The sequence below is a fragment of the Muscardinus avellanarius genome (assembly GCF_963383645.1).
Source record: "Muscardinus avellanarius genome assembly, chromosome: 6".
Classification (NCBI taxonomy): domain Eukaryota; kingdom Metazoa; phylum Chordata; class Mammalia; order Rodentia; family Gliridae; genus Muscardinus; species Muscardinus avellanarius.
In genome coordinates, this window is record NC_137791.1 from 26,283,733 (window position 1) to 26,294,174 (window position 10,442).

Sequence of the window (10,442 nt, forward strand, 5' to 3'; positions counted from 1 at the left end):
CATTGTACTAAGAAGTTACCTGGCTTATTTTTCCACTACTTAATATTCTTTAAATTTCTCATAGTCACCGAATTTATGGCTATTCTTACATTTGTGTACATAACTGTTTTCTTTTTTTTCTTTTCTCTTTCTCTTTTCCTCACAGGTTTGGCGTTGCACCCCAAGGTCTTGTGTGTGCTACACACCTGCTCTACCACTGCGCCACATCCTAGCCTTTTTATAAATGGCCTTCTTTAGATAAATCACAGAAGTAATTTTATTCCGTCAAAACTTAGAAATATATAACTCTTCCTGTTTATTGCTTTCCCAAATATTGTAGAGATTCACAAAGAGGAAACTGTTTTTGCTTTGATCTTAGTAGTAATTTGGAGCATGACCAGATGGGAACGGACAAGAAAGAGAGCAGGACATTTTGGAGCCAAAAATGTCTGCTGGAAGAATCCCTCAGCAGATTTCTGTCTCCAGTTGTTCTCTGTGTACTATGCGACCAGTTATGTGGTGGTGACTGTGCTTCTATCACACTTTGTGACTATGGGTGTCTTCTGTCCCCTGGAGGGCAGAGACCATGCTCTTTGTGGTGCCAAGTCAGGTGCAGTGACAGCTCATCAACGGCTGGTGAATGTCCAATTGTAATAACTAAGTTGATACAGGTGATGGTGTTTAATGGGCAATAAAAGGTACCATATATCTAGGCTTAGGAAACAAAATGTTTATTGAAGTGCATGTAGATAAGTTATCACCCACATAAAATGGTTAATGGAGTTTTTGACATGGGTTTGTTTTACTCTTAAAATGAAGTGAGGCTTTGAAAGTCCATTGTCCCATAGGAAAAATAATATTTTTCTCTGTCCAGATAAAGTCCTTTAAAAAAGTAAATCACTTTTGAAATGGTCTTTTAAACGTCTCCAGCCTATGAATATATGACAAAAAACACAAAACAAAAACACATTAAAAAGATAAAATTCTCTGTTTATAAAGAAGAATTAAAATTAAATATAATTGATTTAGTCATAACACAAATGGAAAAATACATAGGCATTTGAGGCTCTAGCATTTTTTCCTATTTATTACTATATATGATACTTCTTAGTATATATTATAATACTTATGAAATAAAATACTTAAGAAATAAAAACAGAATACCATATGACAAATGGTCACAAAAATGCCAAAAAGAGATAATTTTACTTTTATATTTAGGAAAGAAGTAAAAATGTTACCTCTTCTAAACCACTTTTTAAAGGGGAGTCTTTTTTTTTTTTTTTTTTTTTTTGTCTTTTTGGACTGGGGACCAAACCCAGAGCAGTGCACTTGCCAGGCAAGTGCTCTGACACTGAGCTACATCCCAGTCCCTAAACAATTTTTAAATAACTGGTTTGGGTACTTTGGGAATATAGTCTGAAGCAAGTTTTATTTTCCTTTTAAGACTAAATATCCTTTAAAAAAGTTAAAATTAATAAATACAGTAAGAAAATATGGGAAGCAACTTTCAGAAATTTTCTGAAACTTTGAATGGGTCAACAGAAATTAAAAGTTAAGCCTCTACAAGTACTCTACAGAGAAAAATTATTTATTCATCTTCTATTTCAACCTCGTGTTCTGGCCTGACCTGTTTGGCACCCCCCATCTGGTGTTGCTGGCCTTCTCCAATGGAGAGTCTGTTGAATGGGATTATCTTCATAGTGGTTTTCTTCATGGAATACCAGCGGGGTTTCCAAGTGGCCCAGATGATGCCATTATCATAACCATTAGGAGTAGATGCTTTTGAGTAAGTGCCGCCTAAAACGAGTTGCAGATATATGTTATCATTACACTTGCATTTCCACATGTCAGAAAGTCTATGAAGAACTATCATGAAGTTACACTGCAAGTTACATCAAATTTGTGTTATTTACTAGCTGAAAATATCCCTAAGGATTCTTAAAATCTTGATTTACAATTAAAATAAATGATTATTAGACAACCCCTTACATGTGTGGTATGCTTCGTGGTTACATCTCTACTTTAAATTAATTCATTAATAACAAAGCAAGAACCTCAAAGTTTTATATGTGACCTCCCTCTCCCAAGCCATGTTCGACTCAACTATGGTGGACAGTGTTCCTCAGGCAGGTTAAGATGGCAGGAGCCATATAGTTCCTGATCAGGTGGTCGGAGGTTCTCTCTCAATGGAATTTTACTGGTTAATTGAGGGGACTATGAGGAGCTTTAGAAACTTGTTCTGGAATGTTATTGTATATCTCCATTGTAAAGTAGAGAGTAGACTGATCTAACCTCTTGTGCCCAGGGACCAGATTCCTTACCATTGTTTAAGGGAGTTATGGAGTCTAACACAGAAATGGAGCATGGACTACCTACGTAGCTACCCTGGGTCATAGGGATCAAGTGCTTCCCCGAGAATGTCTTCTAATTGCGTGGTTTTGTTGGTTTAGATTTCTCCAATTAAAAAAAATGTTATGGAAACCAGAAGGTTGCTTTAAACAATCTTTGAGAAGATTCCGAGTTGACTAGTGGCTAGAACAGTGCCTTCAGGAAGTAACTTTGCTTGTAATTTGCTTGCAGTGTTTCTTATTAGTAGCCATATTCTATGCTTTCTAATTTAGCATCAGTAGGACCCTCCCACACATAAATGTTGGCTAGTAAATCAAATCAGTGTTCCAAATAAGTCTAGCCTAATAGAAATGATGGCCTCTCCCCATTGGTGTCTGCAATCCCTAGGTCAGATCCTCTTCTCAAGCTTTCGTAAGTACCTGTCTTTACTTACTAGTGCTGCCCTGCTCTCTAGTCCTCTTCTCCACATACCTGCTCACTGCTCACTGCTCACTGGGTGTTTCTGACACACAGTTCATGAGTAGCTAAGTGGGCTCACATGTTATGGTAATGTTAGTCTATCCATATCAGACAATGGTATATTTAAAGGAGACACTATAACCCCAGCCTCAAACTGATGGTGACAGTCTCGGGCACTATGGTACCAGGTGGCTACCCCTGTAGAAGGGCCCATTTTAGGCATAAGTTGATGTTATATAATTCTGGCTTCAAATCAAGAACTAGATGATAAAAAAAGTCATTATCCTTGCTTTTATTCCTCCTTTCTTCATATCTAAACACCAGTGATAAAAACACATAATATACACTATAGAGCCATACCTTGGTAGTAAACTCCGTTGAGGTGGCCAGCGTGACACTTGTTCATCCACCAACCAGATCCGTCCTGCTCAGCGCAGTTCCCTTCAAACTTATCGTTGTCATTGTCCCACGTACTAAACTGCATGCCATTGTGGGATGTGAAAAACTTGTCACTAGGATCATCACCAAAATCAAAGCCGTCGAAGGCATCGCCAGCGTCTCCACTGATGAAGTAGGCATAGGTCAGGCGGTACTTGTCTGCTTCAGATCCAACCTTGAACATGGCATAGTCTGCCGTACTGTGAAGAGGGAAATGAACACATTATATCCTAAACCTCCTGGGAAATCTCAGAAGTTTCTTCTTTCATAGGGCAGCCACTTGGGATTTCACTTTGCTTCTTGTGGCTGGAATAGGCACATTGAGTAAAGTTTTCTGCAAATCTGGCATGAGGCAATGGATATATAAAACAGTTTGAAAGATGGCATACGCGCCTTCAAAGCATCCCAGTGAAAACTAAATACTTCACCTATTTGTATGTTTTTTACATATAGGATCCTTAGATCTAATCAAAATGTGCAGCTGCTATGACTAATTTTATATTTCCTACTTTTATTTATATTTTTAGTATTGCACACTTGTTATTACAGGTCACAGTAACTATCAAATGATAAGTGACCATGCACTAATGTATCACACTCAGAGGAGACACAGCTCCATTAGCCATTCCTACAACATCACAGAGACTCCAGTGCAGCCCACAGAACATCAACTGTAGGGCACAGATTCTCCCCAGGAACATTTATGAAAGAAATCCTAATTCTGTGGAAAGAAGGTCATAATGAACCTTTGTGAGTGAACAGAGACTTCCAGAAAATATTTATTTTCTTCCCTACTCTCTAGTATTTAGAAAATGAAAGTGGTCTAAAGGGGGAAAGTCGATTAACTATGTAGTTTCTGAGTTTAAACTAGCAATATCAACAAAAAAACTATGCATTTATTTAAAAATTCATTTTTAAATAAATTTTATAAAAGGGTTGGATAATTTTCTTAATTTAATTTGGGTAAGACAATACTCAAAATCCCAGATAAATCTGACCTATAAATTCTAGATCATACTTTATGAGTTAATTGAGTTACGAGTTACGAGCTAGCTGATTTACTTTTAGGAAAGCTCATGGTTTGATAGAATCTATGACCATTAACTGAATTGAAGTCTGAAGGGTCTGCATTCACTTTTAGCCAGGCCAGTCATGAAGAGGGCAGTTGTTACTTTAACTACTTGAACTCACCTCTCTACCATTTACCAGCAATATGACCTTGGGCAAGTTACTTTGTAAAATGTGATTCATAATGATACCAGCTTCTTGAAATAGTTGTATGGATTAGATTCAATTTAAGGTCATGCTCTATTTCTGGTCCATATCAAAATCCCTACGATTATTACTCTGAATGTTTCCAGGGTAAGTAAACTTTACCAATACGTTCAGATCCATCCCAGAGAGAACCTGCCTCTTTGGACTTCCCGAGAAGCAAACTGACTCCTGGGAAAAATGTCTGGCTATGCTCTGTTTTTGCCATCGGTCTCTTGAAATTTGGAAAGGGCACCTTCCAGAAAAATCTCTACAACAGAAAGTGAGATGTTCTTTCCACATGGTACCTGGTCCTGCCGTTCCAGTCTTCCAGCTCTATTCGTAATGCATATGGGATTGGAGATTGTGTGCTTATCAAATGAATCTTCTCATTTCCCAGCCAAAACTCTGTGGTTCCAGTAGGAGACAGATGACCAAACCCTTCTTTATACTGAATCCAGTTTTTCCTGAAGTCCACACTTCCGTCCAGCCTCTAATTGCACAATGACAAGAGGAGAGACTAGATTATCAGCACATGTAAAGAAAATGCTATCAACATTCTTCAAAAATTTGGAGAGTATGATTCTATTAACTACCAACCAAGTGACCTGGGCAAGCTGTATCTGTTTCCCCAGTTATTCAATGGGAGTTTTAGGGCTGTTTTGAGGATTACATGAAAGAATAAAAATGAAACACTTAGAAGAGCACCTGGTATATGGTGAATTCTAAATTGGTGGTCGATTTTTTTTTAAAGACCACAGAGGACTTCAGAACTCAAGCTTCATATTACTGGTTCTTGGTGTTAGTGATGGAATGGCCTCACTCCCTCTGAGTGTCCCTGCAGGAGTAGTGGTAATGGTGGTAGGAGGTAAACACAATAAAGAGATCTGAATTCACAGCTGGGCCAGCTGCTGTTAGAGGTCACAAAGGATCTTTGTCTTGGATCAGCCCAACTGTATTCCTACAGGGCTATATTTTCTTGTGATGGGTCTTAGACTATCTGATGAAAGAGGTCCTTTCTATTTGTCTCTAGAGGGTTTTGCTTCCGTGCCATCATGAATCTGCAGGAGCAGCAGCACCAGCACTGTGTTGAGTCAGAGCACAGACTTAACATCAGACGGCCTGGATTCAGTTACTGAAGCTCTCATGCCTGGGTTTCCTCCTCTGTGAGTCAATGAAATAAAGGTACCCACCACTTAGGGATACTGGGTTAAGATGCTTAGACAAGCATTGGGCCTGTAGCAGGAACAATGTGTACCTATCTTAAATATATGTGATGCTGAGAAGAAATTACCTTCTGCAGCACAGTCCATCCATTCCCTGTGCCATCAATTTCACAGTAGACTAAGAACTGCTGCTTAGCTCTCAGAGGCTTGATGAAGTAAAGTCCACTCTCTTTGGCCCCCTTATTGGCAATGTCTTGACAATCTGAAGAAGGAGAAAAAGAAACACGTGCTGTGGTTTGAAATCCAGGTAAGACTGCACCGGCCTCAAAGAACTTTTAACTTGTTGTTCACTATTCATTTTTCAAGAGATATTTGCTTCTTACATCATCATTCCTTTCAAACTATCATTGCTACCTCCAGGCTATTGGAATCCTTAGATGTAAAGGCTAGACGCTTTCCAAATTATTCCTACCCGTTCTAATACATACGAACTCCTTTACATTGTATATTTGCTTTCATCAGCGTGATTGCAACACCGACCTCTCGCTTACCTTTCCCTGTTATATCCTGAATGTGTACAGTGTCTGTGCAAGGCTCCTGGCACTTCTCTTCAAGCTGGGCAACCTTCTGCTTCAGGTTAATGATCTTTTGATTATTTGAAGCATATACTTCCTGCAAAAATCTACAAATAGAACAATAAGGCAATAGGAGATCAGGAGTCCTTTCAGAAGAGTAATTTTGTGGGGTTTTTTTTTTTTTGGTGGTACTGGGGGTGGAACCCAGAGGCTTTGTACCTCCAGGCTATACTCCCAGATGTTTTTTATATTTTATTTGGAAACAGGGTCTCACTACGTTGCTGAGAGCCTCACTAAGTAGCTGAGGCTGGCTTTGAACCTGTGCGATCCTCCTGTCTCAGCCTCCCAAGCGCAGGGATTACAAGCGTGCGCCACCATGCCCAGCTAATTTTGTGTTTTTTAAACTTGTATTGGTGCATTGTAATTATACATCATAGTGAGGCTCAAAGCAATACAAACACACACACACACACACACACACACACACACACACACACCCACTTGGCGTGTTTCCCTCTGCATCCTACCCTCTCCCCTCCCTCCTTCCTCACATATGCCAGTGAGATTGGCAGTGACACCTTCATATATGGACATAGTATCATTTGAGCTCTTTCCTTCCTCCGGCCTTGTTTTGCTCCTTCTCATCTCCCTGCCCCAATCCCCTTCCACTATTTTACCCGCCTCTCTCCTTACTTATCTGAAGTCCCTTCTGTTTCCTGTGTTTTTTTCTGATTGCCACACATGAGAGAAAACACACAAGCATTGACTTTCCGAGACTGGCTGATCTCACAAAGCATGATTTTGTTCAGTTCCATACATTTTTCTGCAAATGAGGTAGTTTTGTTCTTCTTTGTCGCCAAGTAAAATTTCACTATGTATGTGTATATATCACATTTTCTTTATCCATTTATCTGCTAACAGACACCTAACTTTCTATTTTCTCATAGAAATACAGCCTTGCTTTTCAAGAATTCCCTCCTGATAAATAAGACAATTCTTGGGAAATCTGAAAAATCATGTTTATAAATTGAAATGAATTAAAATGTCTAGCTTTTTGGACAGAAAGAAAACCAACAATCCCCCAAAATCAATTAAAATAAAAATATAATTTTTTTTAGTTTTTTTACTTTGTTTGTGGTACTGGGAATGGAAATTAAACACAAGGACTTTTATTTTCAAACAGGTTCTCAATAAGTTGCTGAAGCTGGCCTTGAACCTGCAATCCTACTTCACCCTTCCAAGTACTGGGACTACAGGCATGCTCTGCCATGCCTGGATAAAAAAGAAATATATGTTCTTTTCTAGAATGAGGCAGATAGTCTCAACTTTCAACACAAGTAACAAAGTCCTTGTCAATAATCAAAGGTCATTGTAAGTGATCATTCTAATTTTCATCAAACCCATAAGGGGCATCAGGTAACAATTCACATAAATGAGTCGTGTGGTTGAGGGGAATGCCGGCTGATGATTCAAAGGCAGGGAAGGCTCTGCTCAGTGGTCCATGGTCACATGTGCTGGTGCATTATTTATTTTCCCTTGTGGATCTATTTCTGGGCTCCCATCTCTAACTTATATGCAAAAGGTATCTGTGTCATTATCACATAGACAATAAAACAGTTGCACTTTCCTATTACATACATATTTCTAATTACATAGCTTTGGAAAAGTCCTGGGGGGGGATAAAAACCCTGATTTTGTAGTTTCTTATATGGTTGCTTATAAATGTCCAGAAATGATAGAAAACTATCAACCATGTTTAAGCCTTTGCTTCTTTGAAGTACAGGAGGGGGGCAAGCTACTGGAGCACTCTTTTTCCTACACAATATAGTAGTCTCCTTCAACTTCAATGATGGGAAAAACTGATGCAAATTAAACGATCATAATAATCACAACAATAATAGCAACAGCCTTCTGATGCAAAAAAAAAAAAAAAAAGAGTAGAAATCCTTTCTGGACCAGTTCTCTCCAGTCACCATTGATCACAGTGTCTTAAGTGGCTTTGACATAAATATAGAATCCAAATTGAAGAAGAAACTAAAACTTTACCTGACAGTCCATGCTCAGAAGGTTTATGAGACCCTGGAAAGCTAGTAACATTTTACTCCCAAATGAAGAGAGAAAATCTAACTTCAGGCCCACTCTACCATCTTCAATCGGCCACATGTGTTTTGTGGTTTTACATTTCTTAAATTTAGTTTCTCAAGATGTTCTTTTTTCTTTTCCATCTTCAATATAATTTACTTTAGTAGCCAAAATATTTCCTATGCTTCTGCTTTCTAATTTCTAACAACAGGTTTCTTGACATTTTTATGAGGATGACTTTATTTTTAAATCTCAAATTTCCATGTGTTTAGTTGTACACTGTAAGATGAATGAGGTCTTAATAACATTTGAAAACATTTAGAACACCATTCATCAATGTGATTATTTAAAAGCCAATAAGAGCCAGGACAATTCATACTGCTCTGAACACTTTTGACTCCATTGGGTTAAAGATACTATCAACTAAATATTTATTTCTTTATTTCTTTATTTTGGTACTGGGGATTGAACCCAGGGTTATTCTACCTCCTAGCTACACTTCCAACTCTATTTTTTATTCTTTATTTTTAAACAAGGTCTCACTAAGTTCTGGAGGGCCTCACTAGGTAGCTGAGGCTGGCCTTGAACCTGCGATCCTCCTGTCTCAGCCTCCCAAGTACAGGGATTACAAGTAGTTGTCACCACACCTGACTTCTACTGGATATTTTAAATGAAAGCAAAACCTTTAGGACACTTTCATTGAAACACAATATATTAAAAAAAATTCAATTTGACTTGGAGAGCAAATTAAAACCAAAATGCTTACCGAATACTCGTGTCATGTGTTAAAATCTGTGCTTCATATTTCATGATGTCTTCTACCATCTTTTTGGACTTCTTAGTAGCATCGACTATCATATCTGTGATAAACAGCCAGAGCAGAGAAAGATGAAAATCCTTAAGCAAATAGAAGAAAGGAAACAATAAAAGAGACTCTCGGTGAGGTGAGCCATCGCAGTCAGTCAGTAGCCTTAGTTTCTTACTTGGTCTGGGCTCATCAGGATTGTAGCTGACTCTGATTGCTTTGATCAGTTCTTTGGCTTCCGTGGTTCTGTTTTCAACTTGATTTAACATGTCTTCCAAACTCTGTAGGTCCTTATCCACTGTGTTTTGGTAAGTAGATAGGAAATCTGCAATGCCACAGGTAGTTGGACAGTAACTACCCTGGAAATATAATAAACATGAGGTCATTAAACATCTCGACAAAAGCAGCACTTACAGTCTAGGACTAAAATTCAACCTCTACTGTGCTTTTTTTTTTTTTTTTTTGGTGGTACTGGTGGTGGAACCCAAGGGCTTTTCTTTTCTACCTCTGGGCTATACTCTAAGACCTATTTTATATTTTATTTGGAAACAGTGTCTCACTAAGTTGCCGAGAGCCTCACTAAGTAGCAGAGGCTGGCTTTGAACCTGTGCGATCCTCCTGTCTCACCCTCCCAAGCCCTGAGATTACAAGCGTGCGCCACCACGCCCAGCTCGTCTGTTTTAAAAAGCTTAAAGAGTCAAAAGATATCTATGTTAAGATTTGCTTCTAGGCTCTTCCCCTCTCCAGGTAAAACAAAAAGCGAGAAACAGAAAATCTACTTACAAATCTTTCATCTAAGATGCAGCAGTTGTCTCTGGTAGCAACATACTAAGGGGAAAAAAAGAAAGAAATTTTTCCAATTTATCATATTGTTTATGTTGCAGCTTTTCATTAAAATATGTTTTATGAATAGTGCACTTACTGCCAGGCATGTTGAAGATAGCAATAAAAGATTGGAGAAGCAGAGAATTAAATTCCGGGGGTGCAAGAACCAACTCATGATGTCTGGGTGCCCAGAGCTGCTTCCAACCCGGTACTGTCCAACCCTGACCTCTTGGGCTCCACCTGTCCCTTTATCTACGTCCCAGGATGGGCCGGGCCTGCTAGTGGCTGGAAGCTGATCACGAGGCCTCCTTCCCTGAAGAGCAGGGTCCTTTTTCCGGTGTCTTTTTCCTCATCCTGGCTCCAACCCATGCTAAGTCAGGTTCCCAGATTTTGCACACAGGTTTAAGCTCCTCCTTTTTTTTGGCTGAGCTTAGCCATTTCCCCTGCTCCAAAACTCAGTTCCAAAGGCTAGTGGAGCATTAGCCCTTGCTTTGAAGGGGGAGGGGAGCT

General features: G+C 39.0%; 1 protein-coding gene across 1 annotated transcript; it reads right to left on the reverse strand.

Moving 5' to 3' along the window:
• Nucleotides 1-1,570: 1,570 nt before the first annotated feature.
• Nucleotides 1,571-10,107, reverse strand: FGG (fibrinogen gamma chain; the record flags this gene model as incomplete). The annotated part of the gene is made up of 9 exons (XM_080697889.1): nt 1,571-1,779; nt 3,151-3,428; nt 4,788-4,972; nt 5,774-5,907; nt 6,197-6,327; nt 9,069-9,162; nt 9,286-9,466; nt 9,891-9,935; nt 10,030-10,107. 9 exons carry the CDS (start codon nt 10,105-10,107, stop codon nt 1,571-1,573), a joined length of 1,335 nt encoding a protein of 444 aa, XP_080554015.1.
• Nucleotides 10,108-10,442: the final 335 nt, after the last annotated feature.